Source organism: Dioscorea cayenensis, chromosome 13, assembly GCF_009730915.1.
Source record: "Dioscorea cayenensis subsp. rotundata cultivar TDr96_F1 chromosome 13, TDr96_F1_v2_PseudoChromosome.rev07_lg8_w22 25.fasta, whole genome shotgun sequence".
Lineage (NCBI taxonomy): Eukaryota > Viridiplantae > Streptophyta > Magnoliopsida > Dioscoreales > Dioscoreaceae > Dioscorea > Dioscorea cayenensis.
The window spans coordinates 250,487-272,734 of record NC_052483.1 but is presented as its reverse complement, the minus strand read 5'-3'; the positions used below and the strand labels follow the sequence as shown (position 1 = coordinate 272,734).

General features: G+C 37.3%; 1 protein-coding gene across 6 annotated transcripts; it reads right to left on the bottom strand.

The window, feature by feature from the left end:
- Positions 1–136: 136 nt before the first annotated feature.
- LOC120274475 (serine/threonine-protein kinase SMG1) lies at positions 137–22,222 on the bottom strand. 6 transcript variants are annotated; one of them, XM_039281016.1, is made up of 7 exons: positions 19,621–19,770; positions 19,343–19,457; positions 1,946–3,000; positions 1,154–1,601; positions 660–713; positions 321–563; positions 141–213 (listed from the first exon to the last, which is right to left on the bottom strand). In XM_039281016.1, the coding sequence occupies exons 3-7, from the start codon at positions 2,452–2,454 to the stop codon at positions 178–180; spliced, it is 1,290 nt and encodes a 429-aa protein (XP_039136950.1). In that variant the 5' UTR covers positions 2,455–3,000; positions 19,343–19,457; positions 19,621–19,770; the 3' UTR covers positions 141–177. The 6 variants fall into 6 exon arrangements, with proteins under 6 accessions (XP_039136949.1, XP_039136950.1, XP_039136945.1 ...); XM_039281015.1 differs by having other exon boundaries at positions 137–563; XM_039281011.1 differs by lacking the exons at positions 141–213; positions 321–563; positions 660–713; positions 1,154–1,601 and adding an exon at positions 19,893–22,222 and having other exon boundaries at positions 2,455–3,000; positions 19,621–19,809.
- Positions 22,223–22,248: the final 26 nt, after the last annotated feature.

Sequence of the window (22,248 nt, the reverse complement as noted above, 5' to 3'; positions counted from 1 at the left end):
TAACAGTTGCAGAAGTTGTGCCCAACCACTAACAGGGGCTTGTTGCAATGTAATTTAGTGGTAAAACTCTTTGCAATGCTAAGGCAAATTCATGAAGTGCTTCCAATGCACAAGAAAGCCCAGTATGCAGCTCAGCAACAAGCCGGGAAACTTCTCTATCTATTTCACAACACTGCACTAGTGTTGGCTCTGGAACAACAGTAAGTGGGATTCCTGAGACCAGAAACAGCAGACTTAAGAGACAAAGCATCTTCTAGACCGCTTAATCTTGTACAAGCCTCAACATCTGGAATAGAACCATTTTGTAATGCATCAAGTACCTTTCCATGTTGCTCTACCCAGAAAACTGCTTCTTGGGCTTTCTCAGTTGCCAGAGCTTTAGCTTGTGCAAATTCATGAGCTTGTATTTCAAAAGAAGCACAGGTTTTTTCTGAGATAGAATTCAGTTCAGCTAAGATAGCTTTTTCCGACTTTTCAAGCTGTAGAAGGTTCAGCTTCTCATTGTCGACATGATAATAAATGGCAGATATGACCTCATAGTGATTAAGCATACCCAAAAATCTCTGGCATATATTCACAATAAAGAAAAATTAGTCGGCCTGGCTCTCTGGTTCAACTTATACCACCTGTAATTTACATAAGAACATATTATTCCATACCTTGAGTGCAGAATCAGCTGCTGGTAATGTTGAGAGCAAAAGATCATGATGTTCCTGGTCCAGAGGAATGTAAACAATAAATATCATGCACTCTCTTACCCAGATAGCATCTTCTTAAACACATTACAACTCATAGCCACTTTCATTTACAATAATTGACGATTCAGAGAAACTTTAATTGTTGAACTGAAAGAAAAGTAAGTGATCAGAAACAATTGAATAACACAAAACAGATAACAAATATATCAATGGCATTGAAAGAAGTTTGCATAGGGCATCCTGAACTTTCAACCAGTCAAATGTTCAACAACTCTCAGAAGACAATAAGAAAATCTTTAATGATTGATTAGCCGATAATTTATGCATTATTGAAAACACAGCCCTGTTAGATTTTATTCATTTGAAAGTCATTGATTTCAGATACACGCACAAAATGCTTTCTAATATAAAAACATATGTTAACAAATTAAACAAACTTTCCAAGAATAGATTACCTGGAGCGGGACACGGATTTCCTGAATCCTAGATGCAAACAAACTCAAGCTGACAGCCAATTCCATTCCCTTCTTTTCTTCACCGCCAATTGCCGCTTCATCATGGTTATCTCCACGTGTCCACTCCACTAATGGATCCCAAACAAATACCTCCAACATCATTAATATAATATCTTTATTTTTTCGGAGAACAGCAGTTACAGCCTCGCAGTTAGACCTGAAGGTACCTTCTGTTCCAGTCAATCCTAAAGCAGCTTCAATTATTTGAGTAAGGCGAAAGGGTACAATTTCAGGGATCTTTAACTTTTTGCCTTTATCAAAACAGATATTGTAATCTATATGAACAACATCACCACTGAAGAGATCAATTAAAATGTTGTCCAAATGTCGGTCCCCTAGGCCCAAAACGTGGCCCACCATGCTCATGGCAGCTACACTAGCAGAGAACCTGAAATTCAAAAAAAGCCACCTCAGAGTACATTCAATAGAAAACAGATCATGAGTCCAAGACTGCTCTACATCATCATGTGAATAATAAAAACAATGTGGAGTAGGTGGCAGCTAAAGTAATTAAAAGCATCTTATATCATTTCAAATGAAAAGAGATGGCATTGTTCCATCCATCCTCATTTGATGTTATAGATGCAAGCTTCAAACTGTTCTATTCAACAAGACTAGATGATCTGAGAAAGATGCACCCAGCTCTTGTAGCATTCCTGGTCCTAGCAAACGTATTTGTAGCAGCACATTACGGAAAAAAAAAAAGAAGCATGGAGAAAGATAAATATGAACCTTTTGGCCTTCAGATTAAAAGCTTTGAATCCTTCACTGGCGCACCACATCTCCTGCCAAAGGAGTTGCCTTGGAGTCTCTTGCATAAGCTCCAGAAGAACTTTTCTTTTGACTTCATGAGGCCAATCCTTTCGTGAAATTACTCTTCTCAAGCCTTTCTCTTTAAGAGCTGGTATGATTTTTCCATAGAACATATCAATTGGACGAGGGGCAGTTGACACTACGTCCTTCACATTGCCAGGACCAAGAGCAGACACTTGTGCTAACTGGCAACGGTTTTGCCATGACTTGAATACACTATATATACTCATTACATTTTCTACCCATTGGATTAGGCCAGCTCTGCCACTGATTGGGGTCACAGTATAGTATCGAATGGCAAGGGATCGTCTACAAGTATCACTGTATGTTTTTAAGAAAACAGTTAATTGCTTGCAACAGCTGCATAATCCTAGCATCCAGGCGTAGGTCCTCTCGGCCTTTAAGAAGGTAAGGATAATTCTGACCATCTGAGCCTCGTAGCACAACCTTCTTGGGTCTCGTCTTTGTTGATAGTATAGTTAACTTTTCAGAGAAGGAGGATATGGTTATAATGCTTTGGGTGACAATGCTAGGATTTTCAAATGAATGAAACACTGAATTTTGCTTCTCAAGACCAGGCATGGGAACATCAGAAGATGAAAGCAATGTCAGGCGTGGAGCCACGTCACTCAAAGATATAGATGACTTTCTCTGGTGAGATGCTAAAGATGTTGCTATTGTGTCAAATGGCCGCCATGCTTCTCCTACGGCTGCTGCAGATCCAGGGGGTGTTTTAAAAGCTGAGATGGCTAATTCCAGCTGCTCTTGATATTCCTTCTGGAACCATATTTCATAAGCTGTTTCTGGTGCACGAGATGTTGCTGCCAAACGGCGCTCTAAAGCAACAACAACTGGAGCCATCAGAGCAGAGTACTTTGCTGCATTTAACTTCCTCTTTTCACCATAACTAAGGGTGGGGTTTCCAACAATCCGTGCAGCTTCATCTTTTAACATACTTATACGCCTCATTACATCTGAATTCCAAGAAAGAAATTCAATAATTCCACATCCAGTTTGATACATGAAAAAGTTTCAACATGCATCAAAAGCAGGCATATTCATAAAATAATGTATGCAATCACATGACCATTCAGCAATATATTGGCAATTTCACAGGTGAAACATGGAGTTTTATTACATTGAAAAAATTAAAAATTTGTAGTCAATTTTGACGTAAAACAAATTTGGCATAAATATTCCAACCAAGCTGATACATGCAAAAGTTCACATTATGAATAAATTCCAAAGTCACTTTAGCAAAATAGACACGATCGAAATCATACATATCAACTTACTGAACAAGTGTACAACATTCTACTTAAGTCAGTTCTTTGTAATGACCTAGAGGTCATTTGTCTATGGCGAATGACCTGGGTTTCTGCTGAACAGGCAGTAGTGACCAAACTGTTATAAGAGTCATCAAAGGACTCGAGGGGAAAGGAAAAAAGTGACATTTGAATAATTCCAAATTCTCTCTCTCTCTCTCTCTCTCTACTCTTTCTTCTCTCAATTTCTCTCTCTTCTAACAATATCTTAGGAACCCAGTTAACAGCGATATCAAAAGACTGGTCCTCAGACAAAGAAGCCTAAAACATCCATCATGGCAGAAGGAACATGCCTCAAAATTTTTGAAGAGCAACTAAGAAGCAAGAAATGCGTCTACCAACTTTAATGGATTCCACGGATATGGCACTTAAGTCAATTGAGGAGAAAATGATGACCAATTCCACAGAAATGAAAGCCTTCATGACCAACATCATGGCCCTGATTGGGGAAAGTGTTAGGAGTTCTCATCAAGATTGAGGAATTTCAGCTACTCTGCCAGGATTGTCAGAAGGACCCAATTTGCAGGAAAATCCAGATTAGGGATTTCTAACAAGTGAGATAAAAATCCTTTCTTGCCAGGAATGCCAAAATTGGCTTTCCCAAAATTTTCTGAGGACTGGGTAAGGGAATGAATTCAGAAATGTGAGACATTCTTCCATTTATACTGATTGCTGATGACCATTTATACTGATTGCTGATGGCCAGAAGATGATGATGGTGGAGATTCACTGGAAGGAAAAAAAATATTTGTCTTTCAAAGCCTCAAAATGGAAAAAGAAGCCTTGGGTTGGACTGAGTTCAAGGATAAGGTGAATAGAAGATTTGGGGCTTTAGGAGACGAAGATGGTGTAGAAAAGTTCAACAAATTGTAGCAAACTTCGACTGTGATGGCCTAGCATGAAAGATTTGAGGATTTAAGGGCTGTGGTATTACTAAAGAACCCCGGGCAGAGAGAGCATTATTTATTTTCTAATTTCTATTAAATAGTCTGTTAGTTTTTTAAAAACAAAAGTCCCAATATGCTCATCTTTGTTTAACATGGGTTAAGGGTAATTAATTGGCTAACCCAATTTTTATAATCAAAGATAAGCATTTATGACCCAATAAAATTTTAATTTAGATAAATAACAAAGAAGGGTCAGTTTAATATATGTATATATATAATTATAATAATATTAATAACGGATAATTCAGATATTAACAACTGATTTGTATAACAAATGATGAGTACGTAAATTATATCAGTTGAGAAAGCGACTTTTTGCAATTTATAAATAAAGGGACCATCTTTTGGATAATCTTATCTTTTCTATTTAATTTTCATAAGAGTGTTCTATCTGGTTTTGTTGTATACTGAGGTTTTTTTTTTTTTTGACAAAGATGAGAGGCTAGGCCGCTAAGAAGGCAGAGTCGTGCACAAGCCTCGATGAAGCAAGTGGGGATGGGGCGCATGCACACGTGGGCGCTAGGATCACTCACACCCGACCACTACTCACACACTCAGAAATGTGCCCTAAACCATGATTCGAATTTTCGCTACATGTGAAGCATTCTAACGGAAACGTGGATACCAATAGATCACTTGGTCATTGGTGGGGTAAATTGTTTTGATAGCGAAGCAACATTACACTCAAGAAAGTGTAATCTCATGCCTCAAAGGCATCAAAATTCCTTCATCTTTCTCAATTTTTCTAGCTGTTTCTTAAATGGACTGCAGGATGAATTCAAGGCTATAGTGAAGATGCATAAGCCACACAGCTTGCAAGAAGTTCTGTGAAACAGCAAGATGGCAAGAAAAGGCCTTGGAGATGATCTTGAAAAAGAACAAGATAGTGGTGAAATCCTCATCTCCAACTCAGATTAATGGGGGAGCAGGCTTTAGCATGAACAAGAATACCAATTTGACCTCTCAGAATCCATCAGAAGGGTCAATTAAGAAGTTAGGTAATCTTTCTTCACAGCTTTACAGAAAACATTACCCCTGATGAGTTTCAATACAGAAAAGGCAATAATCTTTGTCTTAAGTGTGTGGTGACAGATTTGGGCCAGGGCATGTGTGTAAAAATAAGGGAATTTACATGCTTTTAGTCAATGAAGAAGATGGGGTTGATAATGAGGTAGAAATAATCAAGTATAAAGGAGTTAAGACTCTGCCAGATGTTGAATTGCCATTGCACTCTGTGACTGGAGACTTGCTCTCTAGTATAGTTAAGATGGCGGGGATAATGCAAGATTCTGAGATAGCTGTTCTGTTAGATGAAGGAGTAATCATTGCTTCCTTAAGACCTCAATAGCTCAAAACATGGCCTGAACTCATTAGAAAGTATAAACCATTCAAAAGTGAGGATGGCAGATGGAAAGGAGCTTAATTGTAATCAATGGATTCTTGCATTTAAGTGGCAGATGCAAGGGTATGCATTTTGACATGATAAGTATCTTCTGGATTTAAAGCCCTATGATCTTATTGTTGGAGTGGATTGAATGAAGGCATACAGTCCTATGACATTTGATTTCAGATATTTACAGATCTCTTTTAGTAGATATGGAGAGCAGCTGATCTTGCAAGGCAATGACAGCACTGCCAAGCCTAAGTTGATCACGGGCATAGCTGCGTAAAAATAAAAAGGAAAATGCATCAGGCAGTCCAGCAAACTTATGTGCTCAATACCACTACATCACAGGTAAACACTATTCCAGAGACTCTAACACCAATTCTGATTGTGTACCAAGATGTTTTCAATGAACCAAAACAATTACCACCCATAAAGAATTTTAGACCATTAAATTCCTCTGATCAATAATGCTAAACCTTTCAGCTTGAACACTTAAAGATACCCTCACTAACAAAAGGCTGAAATAGAAAAGCAGGTCAAAGATATGTTAAATAGTGGCATCATACAACCATGTCATTGTCCTTATGCCTCTCCTGCGTTGTTAGTCAAGAAAAAAGATGGGAGTTGGAGGCTTTGTATCAATTACAAAAAACTCAACTCCTAATAGTAAAGAAAAGTTCCCAAATCCTATTATTGATGACTTGCTAAATAAACTTTATGGAGCTAAAGTCTTTTCCAAAAAAGACCTTAGATTCGGTTACGACCAAATTTGCACCAGCCAAGACATACCCAAGACTGTCTTTAGGTCTCATTGTGGACTATATGAATTCTTGGTCATGCCATTTGGCCTTACAAATGCACCAGGCACGTTTCAAGCACTCATGAAATCCATGATTGGAACTTTCCTTAGAAAATTCGTCTTACTTTTCTTTGATGACATTCTCATCTATAGTCCAGACATGGAAACTGTGAAAAAAGAAGAATAATATGCAGCTGATCTTCAGAAATTATGGCAGATCTTTAGAAATTCATGAATTGTATGACAGATTTGTAGGGATTGATGAGCCATAATTTATGGCTTAGTCAACTCTATAATATTAGGAGAATTAGCTGTATGACTTGTTTCCTTTTTTAGCATCTTATATTGTCTATAAGATCTGTACATGTACACTATTCTAGATGTGTTTTTGAATACCATTTTTTCTACATGGTACCAGAGCCAAGTTTTCTGATTTTTTCAACAAGATACTCTATAGAAAATTGAAACCCTAGATTACCATAATGTCAGAAGTTACATCTAAATCAACCCCTTCTTCCTTTAGGGTTGCCACCTCTGAATCTCATTCTATCTATATAATCACCATACACTTCAATGGAGATAATTTTTTGTGTTGGTTGCAATCAGAATGGATGTCTATTTGGGGGAAGGGAAAGATTGGGTATTTGACTGGCGATAAAAAGATGCCAGATGTGAAAAGCCCATCTTTTGCCACTTGGGATGCAGAAAATTCCATGGTTATTGCATGGCTTGTTAATTCCATGGTAGAAGACATTGCTTCAAATTATATGTGTTATTCAACTGCCAAGGAGCTTTGGGAAAATGTTCACCAGATGTATTTAGACGTTAATAATCAATCTCAAGTGTATGAATTGAAGCTGAAACTTGGGGAGATTAGACAAGAAGGAGATAACGTCACCAAGTACTTCAATATCCTTAAAAGACTATCGCAAGATCTAGATGTTTTCAATGACTATGAAAGGAAGTCTATGGATGATTTCCATCACCACAAGAAAATTGGGGAGGATGATCGTATCTACAAATTTCTTGCGAATTTGACCAAGGGCGAAGGGGGGGGGGGATAATTGGTCGTGGACCTCTTCCTTCACTTGGAGAGGTATTTGCTGAAGTTTGAAGGGAGGAAAGCCGTCGGAGTGTAATGCTTGGTAAGAAGGAATTTGGGGGATTGATTGAAAATTTTGCCTTGGTTGTAATAGATGCAAATGCAACCCGAACAGTCTACACACGTGACACAACCAACAACCAGCGCAGAGCAGAGGACAGTCCACATGTATGGTGTGATTTCTGCAACAAACCTCATCACACATGTGAAACTTGCTAGAGAATTCATGGAAAACCTACTAATTGGAAAAGTAACAAACCTAGAGATAAAATTGCTCGTGTAAATGTGGTTGATTCTAATCCCTTCACTAAAGAACAGATGGACCATCTTTTAAAGCTGCTAAAGACCAATTCCTTAAGTAGTATTCCTAGTGTTTCACTGGCTCAAACAGGTAGAGAATATAATTTTTCTTGCCATTCTATTTCCACACCTTAGATTATTGTTTCAGGTGCTTCAGACCACATGACATATCTTTCTCATGTTTTCTTACATACTCACGTTGCTCTAATGATAAAAAGGTTAGAATTGCAGATGGAAGTTTCACTCCTATTGTAGGGAAAGGATGTAAAGATTTTTGAAAAAATAACCCTAAAATCTGTTCATCATGTCCCTAATCTTGCATGTAACTTTTATCAATGAGTCAACTATCTAAAGATACTAATTGTTGTCATATATTTTCCAATTGTCATTGTATATTTTAGGACTTGAGCACGGGGATGATGATTGGCAGTGCTAGAATGGTAGATGGTCTTTACTACTTTGAAAACAATCTTCTCAAGAATAAACAAGCTCGAGGATTGAGTACTAGTATGTGTTCTCTTTCTGTTCGTGAAAAAATTATGATTTGGCATCTTAGATTAGGACATCCTAGTTTCCAAATTTATTTAAAAATTTGGACTGTTCATCTTTTAAATGTGAAAATTGTTTGTTATTAAAAAGTCATCATTCTACTTACAAACCAAAACCATATTTTGCCTCAAAACCATTTAATATAATTCATAGTGATGTATGAGGCCCTTCTAGAATCACCACATATTCATGAAAAAAATGGTTTGTAACTTTCATAGATGATCACATCGTTTGTGTTGGATATATTTGATGAATGATAAATCTGAAATAGAAAATATCTTTAAGAAGTTCTTTAATATGGTTGAAAATCAATTTCAAACAAAGATAAAGATAATTCATTTCTGATAATAGAACAGAATATTTCAATCATTTGTTGGGGTTTTTATTTAAAAGATAAAGGGATTCAACATCAATCAACTTGTAATGACACTCCTCAACAAAATGGCATTTCTAAAAGAAAAAATAAGCACTTACTTGAGGTTGCACGTGCTATTATGTTTTCGATGAATGCACCAAAATACTTATAGGGGAGATGCAAACTTTAACAACATGCTACTTAATAAATACAATGCCTACTCACGTGTTAAAATACTCAACACCTTTAGGTAGTGTTTGTTTGGAGGAATTTGGAGTTACATGTAACTTAAGTTACTTGGTTTTTAAAAATTCAATGTTTGGTTTACAGGATTCCAAAAACCCATGTAACTCATATTACATCCAATGAGGGACTTGGTTTTACGGCCAAATTGGGCGTAAGTCGAAATCCTAGGAGTTGAAAATCCTTGGGTGATGTATATATGTGTGTATTTACATATACATATACATATTAATGTATATGCACATATATACATATCTATACACACGTAGATATACATACATGTATATGTATACATAGACATATACATATATAGAAAATATACACATATACATGCATATATACACACATACATGTACTTATACACATATACATACATATACATATATACATATACACAAACATGTACATATACCTATACATAGTATGTTTATATACACATATACTCATATCATATATGCATATATACATACATATACTTATACAAATATATATATATTGATATACATATATGTATATATATGCATATACACACATATATATACACTTATACACGTGTTTTTCAATTCCAGATTTACAAATCCTTCCAAACAAATATAAAATCTTATAATACAGTGATTTCAGTTACATCCAACCAAACAAAAGATTTGACTGCACTGTATTTTGAAAACCAAGTATTTCTAGTAACATTGTAACTGGAAATCCACTGCATTTAGAATTACATCTAACCAAACGCCTTATTAGAGTGCTTTAAAAAAAATTTCAAGATTGTAGACTGTTTTTATGATTTACCCTTAAAATCTTTGGGTGCACTGTATTTATCCACATACCTAGCAAACTACGATCGAAACTTGATCCTAGTGCAGAAAAATGTGTGTTTATTGGATATGCTCCAAATAAGAAAGGGTATGAGTGTTATAATCCTCGAACAAAAAAGATTTTTGTAAGTATAAATGTATCATTTGTTGAAAGGCAACCATACTTTGGCAAAAATTGCCTTCAAGGGGAGATAGGAAATGAAGATAATTTTTGGGAAACATCTATTCCACTGCCTAACATATTTTTTCCTTCCTTAGTGGCCAAGCAATTGATAATCAACAAAAAGGATGTAATAATCTACCATTGTCAAACATAGATGATTCACAAATAGAGAAAGAAATACTGGAACAGGAACATATAAATCCTATCTCAGAGCTTTGTGTTTATGCTAGAAGACGTACTCATCGAAGCAAAGATTTATCCACAACTCTAGTACAAGACCAACCACTATCTTCGGGCGATGGTTCATCCACCTCTTCAAGTAATTCTGATCCTTCTTTGTCGACAAATTCAACTCCTACTATTGCTAATCTTAGTGTACCTATAGCACTTAGAAAGGGAGTCCCAACATGTACAAAACATCCCATTGCTAAATTTGTGTCTTATCATCATCTTTCCGCTTTCACATAAAGCTTTCACCTTAAACATCTCTAATTTGTTTATCTCGAGGACCATTCAGGAAGCCTTAGATAGGCCGAATTGGAATTTAGCAATTTTGGAGAAGATGAATGCTCGGAAAAAGAATGGGACATGGGCGATAGTTGATCTACCAAAGGAGAAGAAAGTGGTACGATGTAAATGGGTGTTTACAATTAAATGCAAAACTAATGGTAGTATAGAGAGGTACAAGGCCCATTTAGTAGCAAAAGGATTTACACAGACACAAGGTATTGATTATCAAGAGACCTTTACCCTGGTTGCGAAAATTAATTCAATCCATGTCTTGCTTTCATTAGCTGTAAGTTTTGGTTGGCCTTTACACCAGTTAGATATAAAAAATGCATTCTTAAATGGGGAGTTGGAAAAGGAAGTCTTTATGAGTTTGCCACCCAGTTTTGGAAAAAACCTTGGTGAAGGGAAAGTGTACAGTCTGAAAAAAAATCCTTCTATGGACTTAAAGAATCTCCTAGAACTTGATTTGAACGCTTTGGGAAAGCTATAAAGGCGCATGGATATACACAAAGTCAAGTAGATCATACGATGTTCTATAAACATTCAAAGGAGGGAAAAGTTACTCTTCTGATTGTTTATGTTGATGATATTATATTAACAAGTGATGATTTTAATGAACTCAAAAGTCTTAAGAAGATTCTTGCAAAAGACTTTGAGGTCAAGGACTTGGGACCTTTGAAACATTTCCTAGGAATGGAATTTGCTAGATCTAAAAAAGGTATCTTTGTCTCTCAAAGGAAGTATGTGCTAGATCTTCTTAAAGAAACGGGCCTACTTGGATGCAGGGTAGCAGAAACACCTATTGATTCAAATGTGAAGCACCAACATGCCAAAACAGAAGAAGTAAAGAAAAAAGAACAATTCCAAAGATTGGTTGGAAGACTAATTTATCTATCACATATTTGTCCAGATATGACCTTTGCAGTGAGCATGGTAAGCCAATTTATGCACTCACCAGGTCCAGAAACGCTTTTGAGGATGTGTACCGAATTCTAAGATATTTAAAAGGTTGTCCAGGGAAGGGCTTAATGTTTGAAAGACATGGTCATCTACAAATTGAAGTATACACAGATGCAGATTGGGCTGGAAGTACAATTGACAGAAGATCAACATCTGGATATTGTACTTTTGTTGGAGGACATCTTGTTACTTGGCGAAATAAAAAACAAAAAGTAGTGGCAAGAAGCAGTGTAGAAGTTGAATTTAGATCAGTTGCTCATGGAATTTGTGAAGTGTCATGGATTAAAAGGGTCTCAGATGAATTGAAAGTCATAAGTACTTCCATAAAGGTGTACAACGATAATAAAGCTGCAATCTCGATAGCTCATAATCTTGTTCTACATGACAGAACCAAGCATGTTGAGGTAGACAAGCACTTTATCAAAGAAAAGATAGAGAATGGACTGATTTGTATGAATTATATACCAACTAGTGAACAAGTGGTAGATGTTCTTATGAAAGGACTTTCTAAGAAACAATTCGAGAAGCTGATTGGCGAGTTGGCTATGGAAGACATATTCAAACCAGCTTGAAAGGGAGTGTGAAAAAAGAAGAATGATATGTAGCTGATCTTCAGAAATTATGGCGGATCTTTAGAAATTCATGAATTGTATGACATATTTGTAAGGATTGATGAGCCATAATTTCTGGCTTAGTCAACTCTATAATATTAGGAGAATTAACTACATGACTTGTTTCCTTTTTTAGCATCTTGTATTATCTATAAGATCTGTACATGTACATTATTCTTAATGTGCTTTTGAATACCATGTTTTCTACATAAACACATCTTACTTCTAAAACAAGTTCTAGATACCCTCAGATTCACACTCACTTTTTGCTAAACTATCCAAATGTTCCTTCGGACAAAGTTAGATAAATTATCTGGGACATGTGGTTACTTGTGAAGGAGTGATAGTTGATCTAGCTAAGGTGGAATTTATGATGAGTTGGCCAGGATCTACTAATGTAAAAGCCTAAGGAGTTTCTTGCAATGGACAGGATACTTTGGCGTTATTGCTAAACCCCTCACTAAACTGCTGAAAAAGGATAACTTTGAGGAGAGTGATGAAGCTAGATCAGCTTTTAATCAGTTAAAGATGCCGTGAGTCCTACTCCTATGCTTGAGCTGCCAGATTTTTCAAAACCCTTCATTCTAGAAATAGATGCTAGTAGCAAGGTTAATGAAGACGTTGATATACAGCAAGGGCAGCCCTTAGCCTATATGAGTCAAGTATTGGGACAAAGAAATCAAGCTCGGTTAGTGTATGAAAAATAGCTGTTAGCACTAAATTCAGTTGTTAACAAATGAAGGCACTACCTACTAGGATCTAATTTTACAACCATTACAGTGTGAAATATCTCTTGGAGCATAATCTGGTAGCAATTGTCTTTCTAGAATAGTGGAAGAGTTGCAAACAGTAGAACTTCATGCTATTCAATGTTATAGGCTGCATGGTTATCTGATATTGTGAGAAGTTCTCAAAGGAAATCAAAAGCATAAGAATTGCTCACTGCATTGGTCATAAATGCTAGTGATATGCCAAATTACTCTTACAACAATGGAGTTATCAGATTTAAAGGGAGAGTATTTGTTGGAGATTGTACAGGATTAAGGCAACAGGGTATAGCTTTTATGCATTCATCAATTATTGGTGGGCATGCTAGCGATTTTAGGACATATTAGAGGATTAAAACTTATTTCTGCCGGCCAGGAATGAAGAAAGAAATAGAAGAATTTGTGCAAGCATGTGATGTGCGAAAGAAATAAGAGTGAAACTTGCAGACCACCTGGGCTCTTACGGCCACTGTCTATGCCTGATCAAGCATGGAAAGCATATATGTATGAACTTTATTGAGGGTCTTCCAAAATCTAAAGAGGCAAATACGCCATATGTGGTAGTTGATAGGTTCACCAAGTATGCACACTTCATTCCAATGACCAGTCCTTACACTACTAGAAGTGTAGCGCATGCCTTCTTTGACCAAATATTCAAATTACATGGTCTTCCATTGAGCATTGTGTTAGAAAAGTACACCAGCTTGTTTTGGCAAGAACCGTTTGCAAAGCTAGAAGCCCAGATTAATCTCTTGACAGCCTACCACCCACAATCAGATGGCCACAAAGAGAGAGAGTTAACAGATGCATAAAATCATATTTGAGATGCATGTGTTTTGAACAACCCTATAGGTGGAGAAGGTGTCTAGCTGCTGCAAAATGCCGGTATAACACTGTTGAGATATTAAATTTTTGCTTGGGAGAAGTAAAAGGATTTCTATTTCAAGTGTTGCTTCAATTAGAAAGAATTGCACTCTTATTATAGACACCCTGCTCACTTGAGAACTGCACTAGATTGTGCTACCACATTTTGTTTCTTACTTTTCCATGTCACAAGATTGCCACCAAGTATGGTGCAATATCCCTAAGTTGATCTTCTATCAATAATTAAGGCTGCATAGTCAGCATCTATATGTGTTTCGATTACTAGGCCTCTTCCCTCATTTCTCTTAAACAAATGCCTTTCCCTAGTGTATTGTAATACTCAATGAGCTGCTTGCAAATGAGTCTCTTTTGGACTATGCATGAATTGACTTATCACACTTACTACATATGCTATACGGGTCTTGTGTGAGACATTTTTATGAGCCTCCCCACAAGGCGTTGATATCTTTCCTTGTCTACTGCAATATCTTCCTTTGTTTTGCCAAGTTTAGTGTTTGGGTCTATTGGAATAGTTGTTGGTTTGCAAGCTGTCATGCTTGTTTCTTTGAGGAGATTGGTAATATACTTTTGTTGAGAAATAAAAAAAATACCTTAGTTAGAGTAAGCTACTTCAATATCAAGGAAATATTTCAACTATCCTAATTCTTTGATTTCAAATTCTTCAACCAAGAACTAACTTAGAGTTTGCTTTTCCTTGTCATCATTTCCTGTCATTATTATGTCATCAACATACACCAAAAGCACCACGACTCCCCCGAAGGTGAGTGTTTTATCAACAACGTATGATCTCCTAGGCTTTGTCTATACCCCATGGCAATCATTAGTTGAGCAAATCTCCCAAACCATGCCCGTGGAGATTGTTTCAATCCATACAAGGCCTTTTCAACTTACAAAAAGTTTGGATAGCTAATTTATTCCCATAGCCTGGTGGTACTTCCATATAAATTTCTTTTTCAAGTTTTCCATGCAAAAATGCATTCTTGATATCAAATTGCTGCAATTCCTAACAATAATTAGCTGCCAAAGATAAGTGAATTCTAACCGTATTCATCTTTGTAACTGGAGCAAAAGTCTCCAGATAGTTGATTCTATAAGTTTGGGTATAGCCTTTGACCACTAATCTTGCTTTATATCTTTCAACCGATCCATCTACCTTGTATTTTAAAGCCTCATATAGGGTTTTAGGGATGATAACGGTGTTTTAGTTAAAAGGAAGGCTTTATGAGGTGGTGAAAATTTTTTGAAAGAAAAGGAAAAGGCAAGAGGATATACTGGTCGTTTGGTACATTCCCTGGTCTCTAATCTAACAGCAATGGGAAGATCTAGATCATTATTGTTCAACTAGGATTCAGTTTCATAATGCAAAGAGGGTTCATAAATTATTACCTCATTGTTAGGATCAGGATTGGAGTCTTGAAATTGCATAAATTCAGGAATAACAGCCTTTTTTCTTGAATAAACCTTGCCAAATCTCACATTCTAAAAGGTAGAATCGATCTCTTGTTGGTATTGAGGTTCAGGTTCAGACATAGGCATGGGTTTAGGATTAGACTCGCACATGGATTTAGGTTTAGGCACATAACTGGACTCGAGCACAAGCTTAGAGGAAGATTGCAGGTCATGCAAGAAGAAATCCTCAAGATTTTTCCTGTCTTTATCTTCTATTGTTAAATTATCCTCTTGAAGATGAGTGGTAAAATAGTTCATTGAAAGTGACATCGGCTGAGATAAAAAACCTTTATGAGGGAGGGTGGTAACACTTATACCCCTTTTGAGTAGAAAAATAGCCCACAAAGACACATTTAATTGTCCTTGGATCTAACTCCCCACGATTACGGCTATGAATGTGGACAAATGACACACCTAAGTAGTTTGGGAACAAAGTTGTTTGTTGTTTGAAGACTAGGATAAAAAGATGAAATGATTTCGATTGGACAATTGAATCACAAGACACTCAAAGATAAATGGTTTATAAGATAAGTAATTGTAAGTATTACTTCCCTTCAAAAGGATTTAGATACATTTTTTTTGAAAAAGAAAAGCTCGGGTTGATTCAAGAAGATGACCCATTTTTCTTTCAGCTACCCCATTTTTTTATGGGGTATTGACATGATGACTCATGAATAATCATTTCTTTTTGAAAATATGGAGTTAGGACTTGATTGAAATATTCTTTAGCATTATCATACCAAAACCTTTTGATACCGACTCCAAATTGATTTTTAATCATGGTACATGTTAGATTTTATATTTTTGGTACTAGTGGCCCTATATGGGCTCTATATGGACTTAGGGGTCTTACACCAAAAAGTCTCAAGACTTAGTGACTCAACCCATGTAACTATATATAAACTCATTACAATTCTATCACACAACTGATGTAGTACTATATTTCCAATAGTACAAAAGTTTGGGAGCACAATAATGACATCAGACTTGTGTTTTAATAAGAATATCCATGTGACACGAGTACAATTGTCAATAAAAGAAATAAAAACCGTTTGGCCACTGAAACATTAGGAACAGTAAAAAAACCCCAAATAGCACTGTGAATGAGTCAAAAAGGGGCAGAACTTCAAGTATTACTAACTGAGAAAGATGCACATTGGTGTTTAGCAAGCTCACACACTTCACATTGAAAATCCTCAACATTTAGGTCCTTGAATAAATAAGGAAACAGAATTTTAACTATTCTAAAGGATGGATGTCCAAGGCGGCAATGGTGGAGCCAAATTGTCTTAATTGGATAAAAAAGATTCTAACAGAAGTGAGATAAAATGCCCTTAATCCTATTCGATAGGTTCAGTTCTTCAAGGTAATAGAGGCCATCCTTTACTCTAACAATGTCCAATCATCTTCCCTGGATCCTTGTCCTGAAATATGCAATAATTATCATGAAAATGACATAGCAATTTAAATCTCAAGTGAGTTTGGATACAGAGATCAAGTTTGTGGATAGTCTAGGTATATGAAGAACTTGTTTTAAGGTTAGTAATGGACTGATCTTAACATCAGCCTACACCTGCCACAGTGATTAATAAACCATTAGCTGTGGAGACTAACCTACTACTTGGACATGGGGAATATGCTGAAAAAAGGTTTGATGAATGTGTCATATGGCCAGTAGCTCCTGTATCCATAATCCAAGAACTGGTAAAAGTTGATCCAGAGACATTTAGTCCAATAGAGAGTGGACACTCACCTGAGTATATGAGAGAGCAATTCCTGAAGGCTTTTCAAACAACCTCTTCTTGGAAGAGACCATTTGACTCCTTATATGTTTCTTCATTTGGTTGAACTGCAACAACATGGGCTTAACCACTCTTTTCTTGTTCGATCTTCGTTCTATCCCTACTCTTAGCTTAGAGGTTTTCCATGAAGCTTCCAGCACTTTTCACGGGTATGGCTTGCCTTCTTACAGTAAGTACACCACAAGTCATCATGATTCTGCACTTTTGGTCGCCCCAGTCTTTCATACTCAGAGAATTGTGCTTTTTCAGAATTTATGGCTGATTTACTTCCACCTTTAGCCACCATATCAGAGCTCTCTGTGATTTGTGATTCAAGCATCAAGTTTCTTCTACTTTCTTTTCCTCAGACTATGCCACAACCTCATTAAAACATGGAACATCGTTCTTGCCAAGAATCTGGATTCTGACTTGGTCAAATTCTGAATTAAGTCCAACCGAAAAATCATATACTCTGTCTTGCCCGATAAAGCCTTTTAGAATAGCTACATCTTCAAAACATTTAGTTTTTACAACCCTGTTGTGGTCAAGCTCTAGCAACAAGGTTTGAACTAACTGGCATATTCAGTAACTGTCCTACTCCCTTATTTGGCAGCCATAGTCTTTACTTTGACATCGTACACTTGGGCCGCATCTCTTGCCTTAAAGTATGTTTGTTGGAGTGCATCCCAAATATCCTTGGTAGTAGCCAAGAGCATGTATGTGTCACTGATCTCAGGGGTCATAAAGTTCCATAGCCATGGCATGATCATAGAATCTTCTTCATCCCATGGTTCAAATCAAGGATCCTCTCGTTTTGGCCCTAAACCTGTGAGATGGCTGATATTTCCTTTCCCTTACAGTATGGTTCGAATGAGTTGAGACCATTTAAGATAATTTCTATCATTCAACTTGTATGCAGTTTGGATATTTGCAACTCACTAAGGTGTTGAGATTGAACAATCTCCTCCATTTGTGTTGTAGGGATCGTCTCTACTACTTCTGACATCTCTTTAGGCAATCAAGGCTAATTGAAAAACACCAGCAATGAAGGCTGATAAGAACCACAACACTTTTGGCAATGAAGGCTAAACACAGATCGAATTCAAAGGCTAAAGCTCTGATACCATGTTGAGATATTGAATTTCTGGCTAGGAGAAGTAAAAGGATTTCTATTTCAATTGTTGTTTTCAATTACAAAGAATTGCACTCTTCTTATAGACACCTCTGCTCACTTAAAGAAATAAATTTAAAGCTGTATATCAATATAAAAAAGGCAAATCCCTATCATACATGGCTGCCCTTGAAAACAGGCAAAATATATGGCTGTCTAGTCTGGCTGTCTTATCTCTGAAAACCAGCCAACAAATTTCTGACAACTAGTGATTCTTCTACAGTCATAAATTCTGTTTTCTCACAAACACCAACTTCCATATTGCATTACAAATGACATGTTTTCAGGTTTTATATGGCCATGCTCCTGCACAGTTGAGTTTGACAACATGTTCTCCTGTGGTAGCTGTAGTGGATGATTAATTGACAAAAAGACTGAATTGGAATCTACTGCTTGAGGTGAACCTACTGAAGGCTCAGAATAGGATGAAGCAGAATGCAGATAAGTTCAGATCTGAAAGGAGCTGAGGTAGGAGACTGTGATGACAGACTATGATGGCTTTAAGAAAGAATTTAAAATTGTCTGCCAAGTATTAAGGCCCCTACAAGGTGCTTCAAAAAATAGGGGCAGTTGCTTACCAACTGAAGTTACCTCCTGAATCAACCATCCACCCAGTGTTCCAATTGACAGCTTAAAGCTTACTGCCAAGGGTGCTCCAGTGCAATCGCACTTGCAACAGCTCACAAAGCACGGAGGGAGTTGGAGTAGTTTCCTTGGCTATATTGGACAGAAGAATACTGAAGGGAGTAGGGAAATGGAGTAAGTACTGATCCTATGGGAAAACTTAGACAAGAATGATCTACTTGGGTGGATGCCACTGTGATTAAAGTTTAGTTTCTGGAATTTGATCTTCATCCTAGATACTAAGATGGCGTTAAGAGGGAAGACTTGTAATGACCTGGAGGTCATTTGTCTGTAGAAGAAATGACCTGTTGAGTTTGTTGGTTTCTGCTGAGCTGACAGTAGTGACCAAATTGTTATAAGAGTCATGAAAGTACTCAAGAGGGGAAAGGAAAAAAGTGACATTTGAGTACCTCCAAATTCTCTCTCTGTTCTTCATCTATTCTCTTTCTTCTCTCAATTTCTCTCTCTCTTCTACTAATATCTTGGGAACTAGTTAACATTCTTAAATAAAATGGCATGCCAGAAAGAAAAGCAGAAGCATATGTGCAAGTAACGACAGAAGATTCTACTTACCAGAATGAAGATCTTGAAGAGTGCTAAGCCATTGCTCATCCCAAAGGACCGTAATCATTCCTAATTCATTTATTACAAGCTGAACATCTTGAACCAACTTTGGATGAAGTTTATACTGTATCAATGTTAAAAAAAAAAGTTTCAGATCGTGAGAGCAGAAATACCATCAGTGTCTAGTAAAAAATAACAGACTAAACACACCACCAAATGTCAACGATAAAGAAACAAAAATAAAGTTGAAAATGATGAATGGATACATGAAAAAACAAATCTAATACCAAACAGTCTAATAGATGCTGGATCTCCTCGGAACACTCCCCTTCACAAGCAGTTTTATCCACTAGTGTAGGATACACCACAGTCCAAGGTGACTGCTTTGCTAGCATCAACAATACCCTCTCCAATTGATTCCTGATAGCTTGCTTAGGATGAGAACTTAACCGTGCAAACAATTGGGGTGTGATTTCCTATAAAAGAACGCAAGGCCACACATAAATTTGATAAATATTCATTCAGAAAACAAATTCAAAGTGCGAACAATAAAACCAACCTGCCAAATAAGGAGAGGAACTTTTGCAAAAGCCTAGCTCAAAAACTTCATTCAACTCAACCCCATAGGTCAGAAGAATGTGTAGGATGAACAGCATAGCCCTTAAAGTGCAACTCTTTTTGGCCTTTTCTTTTGAAACATCTAGATGAAAGTTCTCATAGTGACTTCCTTGATGGTTGGGGAAGGAATTTGAAAGGTACTCAAAGAAGCCGCGGGCAGCATGGCCAAATAGTGAAACATATCTCTGCCGCAACAAGCGCCAAATGTCAACCAATTCATTAATAGAAGCCATGTTGCCATCCTCTATAATCACATGCATATCAAGAAAAAGCATCTGCAGCTTAGATGATAAAGCAGCGGCTGAGTCATCAACTTCTAAGGTATTGAAGCCAGATGCTCCTGATGCTGCTTGCAAAAGACATGCTGTTTGTTGAACCAAAGAATTTATAAAGGTTGCCTTCTCGGAATGGGAGGAAATTTCTGATTGGTCATCTAAGTCAGTTGCACATTTTCCATATCCAGCGTTGTTATAAATTCTAGTGATTATGGCCCTCACTAAAGATATCTCTTCATCTGTCAACTGAAACCTGTATATTGAGATTTCAGGTTGAAGAACAGGCGACAAGGAGCATGACTGAAGAACAGTACCGAGTTCAGGCAGGGAGCCACTAGCTTGAGCAAAACACCAAGATGCATAAGATAACCATGCTTTACTCATACTGGGACAAAGATGACAAGATAATTTTATAGCAGAACCAACTATCTCTTCAAGTATGGCATTCAAGTTAGAATCACAAGTCATGTCAGAATCAGCACAATAGGGCCCATTGATATGGATTGAAGAACTATTTTCTACATTGGATTTTTGGAAATCTTCATGCATCTTTAGAAGTATAGTTCTCAAGTTTGTGCCCAGACCACCTTGTCTTAACCAAGAGGAAAGTTTCAAGCAAGCCTTTGCTTTCAAGAATGTACCAGTTTCCAAAGCATGAGATGTTGAAGACAGCATGTCAGCCTGGACAAATGACCAGAGACTAATTAGAGCCTCTTCATGCTTCCCCTCAGCATACTTTAGTAAGATACCGTCGTATCGCAAATTGAGTGCCAACATATCTGTGTCCTCCTCGGAACATGCCATCAGGTGATCTTTGAAGTACTGGGACATTCGATTAGCCAATAGAAAATTGTTTTGCTTCCGAGCTAATCTGTGCAATTTTTGACACAGAAGCAATGTTGTTAAAGAAGTGGGTAGCACAGTACAATGGACACGAAAGATCTTTATCCACAAACTACAGTCTTGGTGAATCATACTGATTGGTGAGTGCAACATTTGTTGTAAAGATTCTAAAACTGGTGGCATTTGTCTTGCTTCAGCTTCATTGCTACACTGGTACTTGCTTTCAAAACCAATTATGCAATGAAGCTGTGTAGCGCATGCGGCAACTTCTGCCAATCCAGTTAGTGGAGCAATAGATAATGCTTCGTCCAGCATCAACTTAGCCTTTTCTAGTTGCCCCAGGATGATATCTGGTTTATCATTCCTTTCTAGCATTGATCTCAAAAGCATTTGCTCACTCCTCTCTAGGGATAGTCTTGGATCTAGACTAAGTTCACAACTACTTTTAGGTGTCAAATCAAGATAGCCACATGCTGCCTGGATGTCTCCTTCATCAAAACATGCTAAAGCATGAATCAGATTTATTTCATTGCCAGCTGCTGTTAGAGCACCAGAATAATCCTTCCCTGCATGCATAGAACGAAGTGTTTGTAGTTCTGCAAGCCATATATTCAAAGATCTCCAGTCCGAGAGAGATGAATAGCTCTCTATTACACGTGCAATAACAAATTGGATGCCATCAGCACCCATATAACTAAGTGCATCCTCTGACTGTAGAAGATGAGAAAAATGTGCAGCAGCTTTCTCATACTGTCCCCGAGCTTGATAAATTAGTCCAGTCATCCATGAGAAAAATCCCATGCCTCCACTTCTTTCTGGGCCTGCTTGCATCTCTTCAGTAAATAAGGTAGGAAAAGCTGTCACAACCCACTTCTGAAGACCAGCCAAAGCCTCAGGTTCATGGCTCTTAGACAAGGCCAAGGCAGCATGTCGAAGGACTTTCAGGACATCTCCGGCTAATCTGAACCGAAGAGTATGGACATTCTCAGAAGTTTGTGTTCCGCGGGCATTGTCCCTCATGGTTGAAGCTACCAAATTTCTGAGATCCTGCAATCTCAGCACACAGTGATGGAATGTGGCATCATGACAATCCAGTGCTATCCCAGCATTCATCATAGGATCACACATTCGAGAAAACCATTCCTCACAAACCTTTTTGTTTGCCCGAAAAAACAAAGA

Excerpts from the sequence above, each read along its gene's own strand:
- LOC120274475 (XM_039281011.1), bottom strand. The coding sequence starts at position 22,197 with ATGTGTGATCCTATGATGAATGCTGGGATAGCACTGGATTGTCATGAT. Across the intron at positions 19,810-19,892 it reads TTCCTCTCCTTATTTGGCAG|GAAATCACACCCCAATTGTT; the intron begins GTTGGTTTTATT and ends GTTCTTTTATAG.